Raw genomic sequence first — 18,291 nt, forward strand, 5'->3', positions numbered from 1 at the left:
AGCTGTCTCTGCTGACATTTGGACTCAAGGTCAACTGATATGGTTGCAGCCTATGTGCAAGCAAGGTCCTGAATTCCTTACCTGACAGAATAAGCCTAAGACTCCATTCAGGTTATACCAGCTCTTAAGAGCATGCCCACAGCCCTTTCTCCTTGTCCTAAGATAACCTCCTGACATCAGGGACTCAATTTTGCCTCATTCTGATGTCAAGTCTCCACCCCAAAGCAAACATGAGAATATGTGGTTAAAAAAGAAAGAAAGAAAGAAAAAGAAAAATCAAAATATCAAATCAAAATTTCAAAATCAAAAATTCAAAATCAAATAGTGCAGTGACACAACAATCTCTGCAATCTATTCATGGACAATGGGGCTCTAGCACTGCTAAATGAATAAGCTAGAACAAAACCCATTACTGTTCAGCCAGATTTCAGCAAATGAATTCAACTGACGAGTGAAAAAGAAACATTTTACATCATTTATTAAATAGTAAAAATTATTCAAACAACAGCAACCAATGACACTTACTTGTATCAAAATATTTACATCGACGTGGGCGGATTATTTCTTGGGCATCTTGAGAAGCAACAGACTGTGACGGATCATCATTGGAAGACTGAGTTTCATCCTCTTGACCTGATGAGTCCTTTATATTCTCTTCCTGCAGAATAAATTAAATTTCTTTAAGATGTAAGGAAAATTACGGCAGATGAAAGGTTACAATATTCCAAATACAACTAGAAGACTAAAATAAATACATTAAATGCAGCATGGTATTCTGGATTGGAACCTGGAACAGAAAAAAGGACATTAGTAGAAAAACTGACAAAATCTGAACTGTCTACAGTTTAATTAATAGTATGGTACCAGTGTCAATTCTTACTTTTGACAAATATAGCATGGTTACATGAGACAAACAGGGAAAGTTGGCTGAAGAGTACACAGGAAATCTATGCTATCTTTGAACCTCTCTATAAATCTAAAATTATTTCAAACCAAAATAAGAAAATTGAATACAGAACTATCAATTAGCCTTTATTTCTTAAAAACACTAGTATTTTTTTTAAAAGTTGGTACAAATTTATTTAGAAGAGGCATTGAAAAGAAATCTAGAATGACACAGATGAAACTCTTACTTTTCAGGAGTAGATTATAAGGTACTTCCAGTATCAATAAAATACTACTTCACAACAATAAAGACTACAATCTTAATAAATGTGTATAACCTTACTTTATTTTCCCCACTACAGCCACTGTTATCATCATTATCAGCATCTTCATCATCTTCACCTTCTTCTTCTTCTTCTTCCTCCTCCTCATCTTCTTCAGGTAGTCGAATAGTACTATCATAACCGTAAAGACTGAGAAGTTCATGAATTGGCATGTCTCCTTCCTAAATAGACCAAATAAAAAGTTAATTTCTGAATAAGTGAATATTTCATATTCCTGTATTTCACACCTTCATTCCATAGAGAATACCCCTAGAAGTATTCTTTTTTTTTTTTATTGTTTCTTTTTTTTTTTAAGATTTTATTTATTTATTTGACAGAGAGAGAGACAGCCAGCGAGAGGGGGAACATAGTTAGGGGGAGTAGGAGAGGAAGAAGCAGGCTCCCAGTGGAGAAGCCCGATGTGGGGCTTGATTCCAGGACTCTGGGATCATGCCCTGAGCCAAAGGCAGACGCTTAACGACTGAGCCACCCAGGCGCCCCCCTAGAAGTATTCTTGTATCAAGAATTCTCAAATCATAAAAGGTGAACGAAAACAATTCTGAAACCCAGGAAAATCCTAGTCTTTCAAATTCTAATCATTAACAACAAAACCTTGAAGGGTAATAAAAAAGTGACATTGGTTTAGAACTGTTCTATGCAATCAATTCAGTAAATGTACACTGGCAGTTAATACTGTGTATAGATGCTCACACTTAAGAGCACCATACACAATTTGTGAATGGGAAAAAAATAATTAGAAAAGAGACTGGAAACTAAGTTAACAAAGTAAAGGAGGTGAAATTCACAGCCCAATCCAAACACATTAAAAGAAAACAGTAATGATGCACAGGAATAACACTGTATTCCATTAGCCATATTTTCTTATCTAGGGTTACCTAAAATTATATATAAAATCCTGTCATGTGAACTTTTCTATTTTACAAAATTATTGTATGACCTTCATCTCACAGATGAGGAAACTGAGGCTCAGAGATAAGCAATCTCTCCCCAAATCATACAAGCTACAAGTAGTAGAGCCAGATTTCAAGTCTAATTCCAAAAGCCCATACTCATCAGTATATCATACTGACTCAACCAGGGATCACCCCTAACTCCATAAAAAATACACCCTCTGAGTGTGAAATGAAGAAATATTCATATGCAATGAAATGAATCAAGTTTTCTATAGAAGGTACTCACTCTAATTAGTAATCAAGTGATGCAAAATACCAGGGAAATCAGAAGAGTATTCTGACTATAAAAAAAATTTAATCCAAATCACCTGAACTATACACATTCACAGATGCCCTCCTTCCACAACCCCCTACCCTACCTCTCTGAGAAAAATTTAACAGGCAGTTTAGAACCTACAAGAAGGGCAATCATGAAAACAAGACATGTTTAGTATTTCTCCAGCAGTCCTGTAGCATTATTCATGGACAGAAATAAATCACCCATGTGTTAAAAGCATCATTCTAGTAGAGAGGGATACACGAGATTGGATGATATAACCTGATGACACTAAGCACTTAGATCATATAACTAACTCCTATCACTCAGAATTCGTGTATAAACAGCAACTAATGTTTATAATTTGAAAAAATTTTCCTACAGTAAGAGGTAGGAAGGAAATGCTGTTTAACAATTATATTTCACACTGTAAATGGATATTCTAGTTATAAATCAGTCTGTGAATCTGTTTCTGAAAGAGAAGTCAATTCCCAGAGTCCTGACTGATGACTGCAGCAGCCACAACCTGAAAGGTGCTAACTGTATCAGGTAAGGTACTACCACTCCAGCTGGATGACCAGCTGGCATACTTAACTGACATCTCCTATTGTGTTTCTCAAAGTGCAATAACACAAACAGTGCTTGAGGTGTTCAAGAATCTAGCCCATGCAGATACTGGTCCATGTACCAAGGACTTGGTACAGGAGACAGAAATTTGGGATTAGAAAATCAGGATTTAAGAACTAAAACAGAATTTCAAGATCAAGGAAGTGGAGTAAGAGAAAGATATAGAAAAGGTTGGTTGTACATACATGATAACAAATAGCCACCATAAAGTGTCTTCTACGTGCCAGGCATTTATGGTAAGTACTTTTATTCCACTATCTTATTCTTTCTCTTTTCTGAACAAAAGTAGAATAAGAATATTACGCAATCTCAACAGATCTTTAAAAGTACCAGTGGGAGTATTTACTACCTTTATTTATAAATAAGAAAACTAAGCACAAAGAAACTATGGCCTGACAGAGACTTTTCTATAATACCTAGACCTAATCCCAGCTCAAATTTCCCATGAACTCATTCTGCACCACAAATTCGAGGTTTAACAATGGCAGTCACTACTATGAACAAGAGCCATGGAAGTCACTAGTATGAATAAGGGCCAAACCAAAGAAAATCTTCAGCGTAAGTTTGCAACTAACATTTACATGGGCCTTAAGAATTCATGAAGAACTTCATATTTATCTCATCTTTAAAACTTCCTTAATGGGGCACCTAGGTGGCTCAGTCAGTTGGGCGTCTGCCTTCGCTCAGGTTATGATCCTGGAGTCCTGGGATCAAGATCCCATGTGGGGCTCCTTGCTCAGCAGGGAATCTGCTTCTCCCTTTGCCCCTCACCCCATTCTGGTGTTCTCCCTCACTCTCTCTCTCATATAAAGAAAATCTTAAAACAAAACAAAAAAACACTTCCTTAATATAGTTTGCCATTACCTCTAATTTTTACAAGTTAGTTAACTGATATTTTGAAAGATCACGCAAAAGGTATATTATCAATCAAATGTCTTTAGGCTCTCTACCTTTGGTCTGTCATATTCAAGGGCAACAGAATCACCTTGAGGGCTTAGCGAAACAGAGTGCTGGGCCCTACCCCCAAAGTTTCTATTATAGTAGGGCAGAGGTGGGGACTGAGTATCTGCATATTTTCTATGAGCCAGGCCATACTGATGCTCTTGGTATGGGACTACCATGAGAAACACTTATCTCACAGTGTAAGATACCTGCAAATTTCTTCTCCAGTGACAGGTAATAAAGCTCGATCATTATTTTAATAAAGCTTATCACTAACACCTGACACCTAGCTCAGTTATGTGTCAAAAGGATAGGTGACATACTAACTGCATGGAAAGGAATTTTTTTTAAATCACTTTCGGGAATATGGAATGTCTCGTATCCATGGTTAGGTCAATATTTTTCCCCCTACATAGGCATTTAAGAAGTATGACTCACTTTAACTCTCCTCCCAGCCATCCAAGATGCCAAAAGGAAAGAAGGCTAAGGGGAAGAAGATGGCCCCAACTCCTGCTGTCATGAGGAAGCAGTAAGCCAAGAAGGTGGTCAATCCCCTTTGAGAAAAGGCCCAAGAATTCTGGTATCAGACAGGATATCCAGCCCAAAAGGGACCTCACCTGCTTTGCCAAATGGCCCCACTACATCCAACTACAGTGGCAAAGGGCTATTCTCTATAAATGTCTGAAACTGCCTCCTGGGATTAACCAGTTCATCCAGGCTTTGGATCACCAAACAGCTACTCAACTGCTTAAGCTGGCCCACAAACACAGACCAAAGACACAGAACAGCAGAGACTGTTGGCCCAGGCTGAGAAGAAAGCTGCTGGCAAAGAGGATGTCCTATTAAGAGGTCACCTATCCCTCCAGCAGGGGTTAATACTGTCAACACCTTAGTGTAAAACAAGAAGGCTCAGCTGGTAGTGATTGCACATGCTGCGGACCCCACTGAACTGGCTGTCTTCCTCCTGCCCTGAGTTGTAAAATGGGGGTTCCCTACTGTATTATCAAGGGGAAGGCCAGGCTGGACCATCTGGTACACAAGAAGCCCTGCACCACTGTCACCTTCACACAGATTAACTCAGAAGACAAACGAGCTCTGCCTAAGCCGGTGGAAGCCAACAGGACCAATTACAGTGACAGATATGAAGAGATCTGCCCTCACTGGGGAGGTAACATCCTGGGTGCAAAGTTGTGGTTTATACCGCCAAGCTGGAAAAGGCAAAGGCTAAATAACTGGCCACCAAACTGGGCTAAGTGTACGCTATTGAGTTTTCCGTACATAAAAGTAATAAAAAGCTCTCTTTCAAAAAAAGAAGAAGAAATGTGATTCACTTTTTAAAAACTCATTTCTCAAAGAAAAATTTAACAACATTTCTAGTATTGGCTAAGCAGAGAACAGAGGATAGTCAAAAGTGGCTGATCACAGCACATCTGGAGGAGATCTGATTGAAAGTGAAGAAACAGTAATAGAACTGGCAGATAAAGAAAAGTTACTTAAGTCAGAGCAAATGATTACTGCACAAGTATAGAAACAAAAATGAATACCTGGGTTACTCTAATTAGAGCAGAAGGTATCTGTAGAAACTAAAATAAAAAAGTGAGACCTGGTATTTTTACCTACTTTCTCTAGTTTTACTTAGAAGTGTAGGAAGAGTAGGAAGTGTTATACTCTACTTTTGACTCTATTTGAGAGTAACTGTTGGGCAGTGACTGACACTGGAAGAGCTTAGGGAAAATTATAAATGTAACAAATCGCAAGATGGACTTTGGCAGGGAAAGGTTTAGTTTGCCAGAGACAGAGCTAGGATGGAATCCCCTGCTATTGCTCACGTGTAATATAATTAGAACCTAAATAAACTAAATTAGTGGATGTGGTAAAGAAAAAACTCAAGAGACCCTAATGAAAGCAATGTGATTTAACCATGAGTAAAGAACGATCAAGAGGTCCCGGTGACACTGAATCTCTGTTCAGACACTCCTTGTGCCCAGATACATGTTCACAGGACTTCTAAAAAAAAAAAGTTCTAAAAAATATTAAAAACAAACAAAAACGCCCCAAAATTAAAAACAATAAAGTTCTAAGAAAGTTCTAATAAACTTCAAAGTTAATTTAGGTGGGTTCTATCATGTGTAAACAAAATATCCTTGCCTATTCCATCAAGAAAATGCTTCATTTTAAAAACAAAGAGTATATAGTGGTTTTTATGCTTTTGCTTAGGTATTAACTTCTAACTTAACCTTTGCCACCTAGTATCAAGTTAGAAAGCAAGTAAGAAAGCAACACTCAAGACCCTCTGAGGAATACAACAGAGTTTGACATTAGTATGAAAAGTATCTTACTTGATCTAAAGTATAAAGATCTTGCACTAAACACAGCCACAACTACAGTAAAAACCAAAGTCAATTTCACCGAGGAATCCTCAGTTTCAAATTCAGGTAGCATGTACTGTGTTCCTACTATGCACTAAAGGACGTACAGAAGATTTAACAAGTACTTTGTAAGGGTAATTCACTGCTGTCTGCCCTACCCCCCAGTCCTTTCTCTTTCAACTTCTATATTCATCTTCTTCCAGGAAATGCTTCCTTCATTTCAAGCATGTATTTTGACTGAGAGCTCACCTTCTGGACTATTATATAGCATCTGATCCAATTGGAATCACTGCATTCCTGGCCACAGGTTTGGAACGGACACAAGACCCAAGCCTGGCCATAGTTTGTTTACAAATCTGTACCAATAGCAGCTAAAGAAACACAAACTATCTAAAATAGTGTAAATTGGAGACCTGGAAACTGACAGCATATAAAGAAAGTTGGTCTGAAAAAGGATGCCTCCATGTAGAACAGAAACAGAAAATATCTTCTGGTGGCACCTGTGTCCTTAAGGCCGAGAAATCTCCCTGCCCTTCATAAAATTACCTGAACAACAAATTCTTCATTTTGCCTAAGTTAGTTCAAGATGGATTTCTTTTTTTTTTTAAGATTTTATTTATTTGACAGAGATAGACACAGCCAGCGAGAGAGGGAACACAAGCAGGGGGAATGGGAGAGGAAGAAGCAGGCTTCCAGAGGAGGAGCCTGATTTGGGGCTCGATCCCAGAACGCCAGGATCACACCCTGAGCTGAAGGCAGACGCTTAACGACTGAGCCACCCAGGCGCCCCTCAAGATGGATTTCTATTATTTGCCCTCAAATATTCTGATATAAACAGCAATGATATCCTATAAAACAAATGTTCCTGTGATTTCCCTCTGAAAAAAGACTAAAAGCTAAATAAAACATGGCTGACAATACATTATTATATTAGGGTCTATCAGTCACCTGTTTCAGATAATCTCTCATTTACTTACATTGTCAAAGTCTGTGTTCTACAAGGTACTAAGTAAGGGGCTTTCCTCAAGTTAAACTGAAACATCACAATAAAGCAGCAGTGTCTTATTACCATTCATACAAAGGTTAAAAGTATAGAAACGAGGGAAACAACGTGAAAGAGAAAATTATGGGTCAAGTAGAGTAGGGCTTCACAGTTTGGGAGTTATAAATTTCTTTGAGAATTTCACGAATGATATAGCCACTAGGATTTACTGAGTGATTACCATGTAGGACACTCTACTAAATTTTTATGTAATAAAACTGAAGCTAAAAGACGTTACGGAACTTGTCCAAAGTCACACACTTGCAGCTGAGTTTTGACTAGGCAGTGTGATTAAATGCTTTATAATACCTTTACATATATATGCTATATACTGCCTTCCTTGAAACCTGACCCTAGGTTAAGTGTACCTCATCCTGATGGAATGTCTAATAAGATGTACTGGGTTGACAGAATATAAGAAATATAAAGGAAGATATGGACATAGCACAAAATGAATAAAAACACAGAAATGTGGACTATACTTGCATACTGTGCTTTAAGAAATAAGTTAACTAAGCACTATAACAAAAACAGGAGCAATCCTGTTTGCATAACCTAAAGGGAGGCTAGCTGGAGGTGAAAAGAAGAGACTTTTTAAAAGACGGACATTTTATCTGAAGTTAAATCTGTCCTTTAACATCAAAACAGTAAGGTAAAGTTACCAAATAACTTCAGTATTATTTTAAGGTTGGAGAGGTGTCTGTGTGCTGGCCACGGAGGAGTGGGTCCCTCTCCTTCATATCAATCATTTAGAAATGGCAGGTGACAGCAGATACTGGCTATTCAAGGGCCATTTGGTGGATGGACACAGTATTCTTCTTCTCCCTTGTACCACGAATGATTTACCAATATATGCTTACCAAGGAAGAGGGGAAGAAGAAGGAAAGAGACTGATTTCCAGCGAGGATGGTCCAGAGGACTATATCCAGACTGGACTACAGAGACAGTTCCTTAGGTAACCTTGGGGTTGGGGTTTCACTAGAAGATAAACTATAAAGGGATGGAGGCACTGAACTTTTCTTTATAATCTCCATACTGGGGTTTCTTTTTATTCAATGTAATTCTTGTGTGTTTACTTCAAAAAATACTCAATCTCTCACATTTTAATCTTTATTTTCTAGTTCTGGAGATTCACCAGATGGTATGTGTCTAGCACTTCAAAAGAAGTATTAAGTATATTGTTATAATGTGATTTTTTAAAAATACAGATAAATACATAAAGACATAGCTGATCCTGATCCCTCTTCTCCCAAACAGACTGCTACAACTGTGCCATTAAAAGCAAGACTGCAAATTTTAAGAGTGCATTTGAAAAACAGTTAAACCAGCCTACATATTGCTATTTCTGGCAAAAAGTCTATTTACTATAGGAATGATTCTGACACTCCTTCTAAGATCACCACAATAAATTCTACCCTGTGTATCTAATTCTACTAAAACATTTAAATGGTAAACTTATATAATGACATGATATATTAAGATTCATGCCTTTATTAACTGTAGTGAGATGTAACAACAAACATTAAAGCACCATCTATGAAAAGCTACTTTTCACTTAAAATTTTAGACTTCAAACTGAATGAACCTAAAACTATAGGCCATGCAGTTACTGATAACTCCTGAATGAATCAACTATCAGAATTCTGCCACAATTACATCAAAAGTCCATTTCATGGGGCGACTGGGTGGCACAGCGGTTAAACATCTGCCTTTGGCTCAGGGCATGATCCTAGCGTTATGGGATCAAACCCCACATCAGGCTCTCCCGCTGTGAGCCTGCTTCTTCCTCTCCCACTTCCCCTGCTTGTGTTCCCTCTCTCGCTGGCTGTCTCTATCTCTGTCGAATAAATAAATAAAATCTTTAAAAAAAAAAAAAAAAACCACAAAAGTCCATTTCATATAACCAACATGTCAGATAAAAACCAACTAACCTATTCTTGAGAGCTGTAATGTTTCGTTTCTATAAAAGAAAACCAGTCATCGATATGAGAAAATCATCCTAATTTTTTAAATTAAAAAAAAAAAAAGTTTGGTTTGGTTCATACCTAAAGAGTTTATAATTATACTAGCCCTTAACTAGCTTAGCTGCAGATTACAGATGAAAGCATTGGTGATTCTGCACAACTTAAACCTAAGCCTTAATTACTCTGGGAAAAGTTAAAATCATCTGAGAAGGTGTGAGACTGTCTGGATGAAGAGAATGATAAAAGATTGGTTTCCTGGCTCTTTCTTTCTATATCCTCTACAAATAATTCTAAGTTTTTTCCCTAAGAAGGGTTGTTAGAAAGCAAATTTGGGGAGGCTGTAAAAGACGGAGGAGGCAGAAGAAAGGCAGAGAAATAGTAAAAGACAATACACACCCAAACTTTTAGCAAAGCCCAATTTTGTACTAATTAAATGTAATAGCCTATTTTACAAAACAGAAGAAAACAATAATCATTCTACCACATAATCTGTACTGATTATCTCCTCTTAAGTAACTACTTACTCAATTATTTGAGTAATAAAGAATGTGAGAAAAGGGAAAATATAACATTTTCCTCCTTTAAATGTTATCCCATGGATGGGTTATTCAGAAACGAAAATATATCTAAAGCAATAGAAGTTTCTATGAAATATAGGCAAATAATTGCCTTTCCACTTAGTGAATATATGAAGTGACTGTGATTGTTTCTTTGGATGTTCACCTAGGTTCTGAATCATTCAAACAAATTATACCAGTCTTCTGAATAACTTTCCAGCCTCTTCTAAAGAATAGTTTTGACTCCAGGCTCTTCCAAGTGCTTTTTAACCCATTCTTGAAAAGCTTTTATAACAACTATACATCATTGCCCCTAAAACCAATTCTGTTCTTTGGCTTAATAAAATATTGAATTGCTTAGGCACTGTGGATTAAGTCAGCTTTAATTACTAAAAGATCCAAAATGGGACCATCTGACAAGATTTGACTAGATATTAATAGGATTCCTTTTCTAGCTCTTTAAATGTACACTTTAAAAAGTTCCAAACTAAAATTTTGAAACACAGATTAGTGTTTATTACTACAAAAGTACAAGAATTCATTTTTCCATGATATTATGTACTCCGAATGCTTAAAGACTGACACAATGTCTTATTTATTTCTTATGTTCTTTTGATCATGGAGTACAGATCAAAATGTAGTACATTTTAAATTAAAGCATGCCAGATTGATTTATCCATTCATTCAAAATGTTTGACCACTTTTGCTAAGTACCAGGAAATACACTGGTGAATAAAACAGACACAGTCCCTCCTCTCATGGAACTAAAGGAGAATATAGATAATAAATTAGACAAACATGTAATTATAAATTGTGTTAGTTATAAAGAAAGCAATGAATGGGGTATAGTGGTTAAAAAAAACTACTTAGGAGACAGGTTAAGGTCATTCTGAGAAGACAAAATTAAGCCCAGACTTAAGAGGATAAGGAGTCAGTCTTAGAAAGTACATATCAAGGAGGAGGAATGAGCTGAAAAGCTTTGAAGCGGGAAGAAAAAGCACATCTAAGAACAGAAGCAGCTGGTGTGGCTATTTAATAGCATGACAAGGGCAGTATAAATACATGGATGAAGGACCATATCACGCAGGTGGGCTTTGCTGGCCAAGTCAAAGAATCTGGATTTTATTCTTGTGTAACAGGAAGCCACTGAAGAAATTTTAAATAAAAGGTTGACACAAATGGATTTGTATTTTGAAAAGACCATCATGGCTATTACAGAAATATACCGGAGGGAAGAGTGTTACAAGAGAAAATGGGGAGAATCTAGTTAGGAAGTTACTGTAGGGGCGCCTGGGTGGCACAGCGGTTGAGTGTCTGCCTTCGGCTCAGGGCGTGACCCGGCGTTATGGGATCGAGCCCCACATCAGGCTCCTCCGCTATGAGCCTGCTTCTTCCTCTCCCACTCCCCCTGCTTGTGTTCCCTCTCTCGCTGGCTGTCTCTATCTCTGTCGAAGAAATAAATAAAATTTTTTTTTTAAATAAATAAAATCTTAAAAAAAAAAAAAAAAAAGGAAGTTACTGTAATAGTCTAGGCTAGAAATGATGGTGACCAGGGCTCGAGTGGCAGCAGAGATGGAACAAGAGTCAGATAAGAGGTATCTTTGTGGATAGAAATGATAAGCTTATTTAGGACTGAGTACTGGGAATGAAGGAAGAGGACTCCCTCCCTGATTTCTGACTTAGGCAACAAGGTATAATACAATACCATTTTTTATTAAACTGAAGACAGGGAAGGAACAGATGAAGGAAGAACATCAATCAATAGTTCTGCTTTGGACATTTAAACTTTATTTTTAAAGAATTTTTTAAAAAGGTTTATTTATTTATGTTAGCGAGAGAGAAGAGAAAGAGCGTACGCACACAAGCAGGTGGTGGGGCGGAGAGACAGAATCTTCAAGCAGACTCCCCATTGAGCACAGAGTCCGATGTGGGGTTTGACCCACAACCTGGAGATCATGACCTGAGACGAAACAAGAGTCGGAACGCTTAACCGACTGAGCCACCCAGGCGCCCCTTGGACATTTAAGATCTAAAGATGTCTATTGAGATACCCAAGCAGAAATGTAAAGCAGGGGGTTAGATAAATAAAACTGTGGACAGGAAATATATTAATGTTAGAAAAATAAAGAATACTGATACCATGAAAATAGATTAGATCAGATCACCTAATTTAATAATTTTCGAATTTGGTGTGTATACGTTCCAGAGATTCTAATTCAGTATGCCTGGGGAGAGGTATAGGAGTCCGCATTTCTTAAGTCCATGAGCGATTCTGAAGCAGCTGACCTTCATACTACATTTTGAGGAGCACTAATTTGCAGACAGAAGAAAAGTCCAAAACTGAGAATTGGGAAATTCCAAATTTAAACCTTGGGTGCAGGAAGAGGAGTCTGCAAAGGGCACTGAATAGAAACAAACAGACAGGAAAAACTGGACAGTGGGGTACTCCAGAATTCAAATAAAAGAAGGGAGTGGTAACGTGAATATGGCTGAGAGTAAAGTAGAGAGAAAAGTGACTGATGGATAGAACAATGAAATCATTGGCCATCTTGACAGGAAGCGGCAGAGACTATCTAGAGTATTTTATGGAATAAAGGGGAAATGAGGAAGATAATAACCACTATTAAGAAATTCTGGCTCTGAAAGGGTATAAGTAAAAGGTCAGCAAGTTGGGGAGGACAGAGATATATATGAGGAAATTCAGCATTTTTTTTTTTTTTTTTGAGAGCAGGAGAGGGGTTGAGGGGCAAAGGGAGAGAGAGAGAATCTTAAGCAGGTTCCACACCCAGTGCAGAGCCTAACAACCTGGCTGGATCTCACAATCCTGAGATTATGACCTCAGCTGAAATCAAGAGTTGGGACACGCAGCTGACTAAGCCACCCAAGCACCACCTTTATATAGCTCATTTCTGACTGGATACCTGTGATATTTTACTAAAGTAACTATTTTAATTCTATTCCAAATAGTTAGTTCCTTTTAAAAAAACACCTTTCATTTCAAACTTTAAATATCACACCTACCACCACACAAAATTTTTCAGTATCAATTATATACAATGCTTTTCTACCAAAACAAAGGTAGAAAACCAAAATTTCAAGTATTTCCTCTCTCTGGAAAAAAGCCATGACTACTTCATCCTCTAGCTCTTAGTGTTATTTACCCTTGCAAGATCCTCTATTTCAGAACTGAAGTTTGTTTCTCCTTCCATCATTTCTTCCTCTTCTAATGTTCGTTCATCATCAAAATCATGAACCAGCATGTCAGCTGATGGATCAAATTCATGGTCATCTGATGTTGCTGAACCTCCTGGTAAAGAATATTTTAAAAAGTTTGGTAAACCAAATTAAGTGTTATTAATATTAATTTAATGTGTATGTTATATTAAGCTGAATATAAGTCAAATAAAAGTATCAGGGAAAAGCTATGCACATCAAGTAGTATTTGTTTTCTAAAATTCTCGCCCTTACACTCATCACCAACCCCCTGCAAAAAATCTCTTCTCTAAGGGATTATTTTTTGCCCTGTTTCACCTCTATATATTCACAATTAAAATTGCAACTAGTATGGGGGATGGGAGGAAAGGGTAGCTTTAAAAAAGTATATACAGCTTTTAAAAAGAGTACTGTCATCTAAACATGAAATGGAATGATCATTCGTGTGGGAAAAATCACAATTCTTAATCATTTGATATTTAATAGACCCAATGAGCATGAACCCTTATGGCCCATGAGAATACAGTCATGTGAAATACAAAGTCATCTGAATAAACAGTCTAATGAAAATACAGTTGTATTCAAATATTATTCTATTAGCTCTTCCACAAAAACATATCTTAACATATAGGTAGTTGTTCTTAACTTACTTAGTTGATTACGGTCTGAAATAATTCTGATATAGAATATAAAAGCAAAATTTATTAAAACTGCATACAGAACTCTTATGAAAGTCATTAAAATACTCAATAGGTAATTGATGTGTAAGCTAATCTATTTTTAGCCTGGTGGCTGGGGAATACTGCTGTACTCAATAGGGTCAAGCCTGTAATATTAGATTGCAAATGCTCGGCATATACATTCTGTAAACTATCCCCACAGTTGGCTATTGCCAAACCTGAACTTAAGTTTGCAAAAGCATTTTTACTACTAAACAAGTTATTTAACATTTAAAAAATCAATTAGCAATTATTTTATCAATTTAAAATGTTAAGTTATGTTAACAAAGTTATATTAATTAATAAAGGTTAATATCATTAATTAGTAATATATTACATCAATATATTCTTTCTTCAGTCCAATAAGAGAATCAGCAAGTAAAACAGTTAAAGGTTGATTCATTGAAAAACAGACTATTAGGCCCAAGGTTCAGGGCTCTTATCATCTCCCTCAATTTTCAATGTAAACACCATTTTTTGAGTTCTTATTGTGTGCCTAATACTACGGTTCAAGCATGCCACGTACATTGTATCTCATTTAATCTTCCAACAATCCTAGCAACAAAAACAAAAACTTGAGGCTCAGAGAGTTTAAGCAGCACGTTTAAACCCACAGAGCCAGTAGGTGGCAAGGATGGAACTTAAATCCTGGGTCTGCTAATTCCAACTCCTGTGCTTTTTACTGTACTTCAGGCCTCCTGCAAGCCCCAGCCTCAGAGATGTAGGTATCTTGCCTCAAAGAATACTTGAAGAGAATCTACTTTCCTTAACAACAACAACAAAAATTAAGTAGGCTCCACACCCAGCGTGGAGCCCAACACAGGGTTTGAACTCACAACCCTGAGATCAAGACTTGAGCTGAGATCGAGAATAGGAAGCTGAACTGACTGAGCCACCCAGGGGCCCTGAAGAGAACTTATTTTTACTAAGATGTGTGAACTGCAAGCCAGGTCAGGTGGTGAAGCACTCAGAAGTCATTCTGCTCTTTGAGGAACACAATACTGATATTAAATATAAAATAACTGAATATATAATAACTAAATATATAATTTCTAAATCAGGTATCACCTTATAACACAAATGAGTTAAAAAACTATCAAAGTTTTAGAATGACTTAAAAATAAAAACATATTTCATATTATATATACTATCAATTTCTCTGGATAATTAAGAAAAGCATGGCATAATTTTATTAGGGCATCTTAGTACTGGTTGAGGGACTGGACACAAGAGTTCTTAATTTAGTTGCAATTTTGTCCCAATCATTATCCCTTCTTGAGTTTTTAATGAAAAATGTTCCCAAAACTTTTTAGTTCACCCAGCAATCTTCTAGGATACTTAGTCAATAATCATGTATTCCTACAGATGAAGCTATATTTTTCTTCTCCTTTGTAGGCAGGAAGATCCTAAAATCACCTCATACTACCACCCTGTATACTATTATCCTATAATAGTAACTGTATACTATTATACTGTAATCATAATATAATGCCTATTGAATGCAAATACTGTAAAAATCTAATTATGCTTAATTCCTAACTACTTATACTTTCACTAAGTAAAACAAAACCAAAAAACCTCCCATAAATACAGAGCATCAAGTTATGAGTGTTCTATTACTTACCTAAAGTCTCCCATTTTTTGTCGTCATTTGCAAAGCCAATTATATTTAAAGCTTTGCCACCTCACCCTGTCACTACATGAAATACCCAAGGGTAGTTAAACCTTTTTCCCTTTCTCACTCCAATCCTTTCTCCACATATACACCTCACTGTTTTCTACTAATTTTCAGTTTCACTTTTCTTACCTTAATCTGACTTTTTGTGTGTGTTTTTTTTTAAAGATTTTATTTATTTATTTGACAGAGCGAGAGACAGCCAGTGAGAGAGGGAACACAAGCAGGGGGAGTGGGAGAGGAAGAAACAGGCTACCAGCCCAGGAGCCTGATGTGGGGCTCGATCCCAGAACGCTGGGATCACGCTCTGAGCCATAGGCAGACGCTTAACGACTGCGCCACCCAGGCGCCCCTGACGTCTTCGTTTTATCTGACTTCTTTTTACCTTGTTGGAACCAATGAACCACCCTATTCCTTTCTGTTAACTACAAGGTCCATTGTTAGGCTGTCTCCTAGCGGTAAAAATACCTAAAATAAATTATTAGAGGTAGGGAATCTGGTGCTTTGTGTAAATAAATATTTTGCTTCAGAGTTAAGGCAAAAATCGGTTTCGTCATAAAATTAAACCTTACAGCAAAATTACTAAAATGTACCTATCTTTTCAGATGAAAAAGATAAATTGTTTATAACATATCATGTGCACTCCTTCAATTATTTTTACCTCCTTCCCTTCCCTAAATCTCCCCTTCTAATGGTTACTAGTCTTACAGGTAAAACACTGTATTGTGCCTCCACAGGTTTACACTGGTAAAGTCTATGGACAAACCCCTGAGCCTGGGTCATGTGACTATTATTAGTAACATCAATTCCAAAGTACAGATGTTACAAAGGCCACAGACTTTCACCAGTGGACCAAAAATTTTTTTTACACAGAAGCCTCTACTCCTAATTTTTTCCCACCAACTTCTGTTAACTGCCTACAATTAGTATTACATATAAGAATATATATTCCCTTTGGGCAGAAGCCTGTTACTACAAACACTACTTCAAAAGATCTTCCTTAGTCTGAAAACAAAAACAAAAACAAAAAATCTATTTGTATAAGCATTCAGCAAGTAGTAAAGGCCATCAAAGACATTTGTATTCTTCAAGCTCCACTAATTCCAGTTCAGCCTAAGCCAATTCAAATGCAATGGAAAATGAGAAAGCTATTTAGTATTACTTTTGAAGTAATTACTTTTTTTGTGCCTATATACTACCTAATGAATGAATGTCTCAAAAATTCATAGAAAAATATCTAAACCTCAGTCTATTTGCAGTATGACAACATTAACAAAAACAACTAGAACCTATTTTTTTGATGAAAAGATGACTGTGTTTAAAAGAAAAAAAATATTGGGAACAATTCCATGTCCTAAAAAGGATACAATAATCTACTATTTATCTGAGGTCAGATTACTTCCAACCTCAACCATCCAGAACATATTTATAAATCAGAAAGTTAAAAAAAAAAATCCCTAAGTTTCAGAAATGCCACAAAGCCTAATATACTTTACTTCCAAGCATATTAGAAAGAGTAAGACATCTGCAGCTGAAATAAATATATCAAAACTCACAGTCAATTGAGCACACTAGTCATTTAGAAGGGATCTGGAGGTATTCTAGTCTAGCTCCTACTTGATGTATTATACTACAAAGAGTACAGTGAGATTTGTGTTCATGAAAACGACCCCAAACCATTAAAAAAGGCATATATAAAGCGTTTTTACAGACATTCTTTCTAAAACTTACACAACAGAGAAAGATTGCTTCAATAATCTGGAAAATTCAGTAATACATCATACCTAAATATTCAATATATAGGAGATGTTTTCAAATAAAACATTACCATGTCTCAGAGAGCTCCCTTTCTGACCCTTATGCTATATTGAGCTGTTCCTTAATTCACGTACTCCGTAAGAGAAGGCAGCCTTCTCTCTTGAAGTCCCTGGACACTGAGGCAAAGACTAGACTCTTTCCTGACTGCTCTTTAGCTCCAACCAATTGTTGCTATACAGGAATGTTATACTCAGCAGCACCAGAACCTCTAACTAATCGTGAGAAGCCTAAATACAGATTTTATATAAAATATTCTAATTTTTAAGGTCACTACACTGGCCAAACAAAAACCATCTGTGGCCCAGATATGGTTCAAATATCATGTTTCCAACCTCTAAGTTAAGAAAAAATGAATCTGTACTGTATTTGTAAGAGAATATGAAACTCCAAAGCTATACGGTGTGACTCTAAACATAACCTTAATTTACAACATTAAATATTCATTTTTTTAAAGTTCTTGTTATATTTTTTCTCCCTCATTATATGCATTAATTTTTTTCTTAAATACTTTGAGTTTCCTACACAAGCAAATATTTCTAAGTAGTGACTCCTTTTGAAAAAATACACTTCATATATACTTGAAATCAAAAGCAATTAAAACCTGTAAGAAATACACACAGTAATTCATAAAAAAAGTGAACCCACAAATAGTCATGAGGTTGAACTCACAGCAGCCTCACCTGTACTTTCATGGGCAGTCAAATATTTCATCCATTTCTTTTTCCCCAGAGAAAAGAAGCATTCAGAAGAAAAGCAAGTCAGATGATAGTCTAACTCCTCTAGCCTTTTTATAACTAATAGGATAAATGTTAATCAAACAGAGATTACAGAAAATATACAAAATACTTACCTGGACTTGAAGACTCAACAGATGGCTGGGGGAGGGGGGAGAAAAGAAGAAAAATTATCATCTTTGTACAGTAAATC

At 36.5% G+C, this 18,291-nt stretch overlaps 1 protein-coding gene across 15 annotated transcripts in view; it reads right to left on the minus strand.

Annotated features, from left to right (window-relative positions):
• MIER1 (MIER1 transcriptional regulator) overlaps positions 1-18,291 on the minus strand; it is a 60,657-nt gene that overhangs the window by 27,299 nt on the left and 15,067 nt on the right. For 8 of the 15 annotated variants that reach the window (XM_044383748.3, XM_026497867.4, XM_057310582.1 and 5 more), the window contains 5 exons: positions 18,215-18,239; positions 18,045-18,081; positions 13,101-13,246; positions 1,229-1,390; positions 526-658 (listed from right to left, as the gene is read on the minus strand). In XM_044383748.3, coding sequence (XP_044239683.3) covers positions 526-658; positions 1,229-1,390; positions 13,101-13,246; positions 18,045-18,081; positions 18,215-18,239 — 503 coding nt within the window. The remainder of the gene's footprint in view (positions 1-525; positions 659-1,228; positions 1,391-13,100; positions 13,247-18,044; positions 18,082-18,214; positions 18,240-18,291) is intronic. The other 7 variants (XM_026497859.4, XM_057310585.1, XM_057310586.1 and 4 more) reach the window with 2 other exon arrangements.

Source organism: Ursus arctos, unplaced genomic scaffold, assembly GCF_023065955.2.
Source record: "Ursus arctos isolate Adak ecotype North America unplaced genomic scaffold, UrsArc2.0 scaffold_12, whole genome shotgun sequence".
Lineage (NCBI taxonomy): Eukaryota > Metazoa > Chordata > Mammalia > Carnivora > Ursidae > Ursus > Ursus arctos.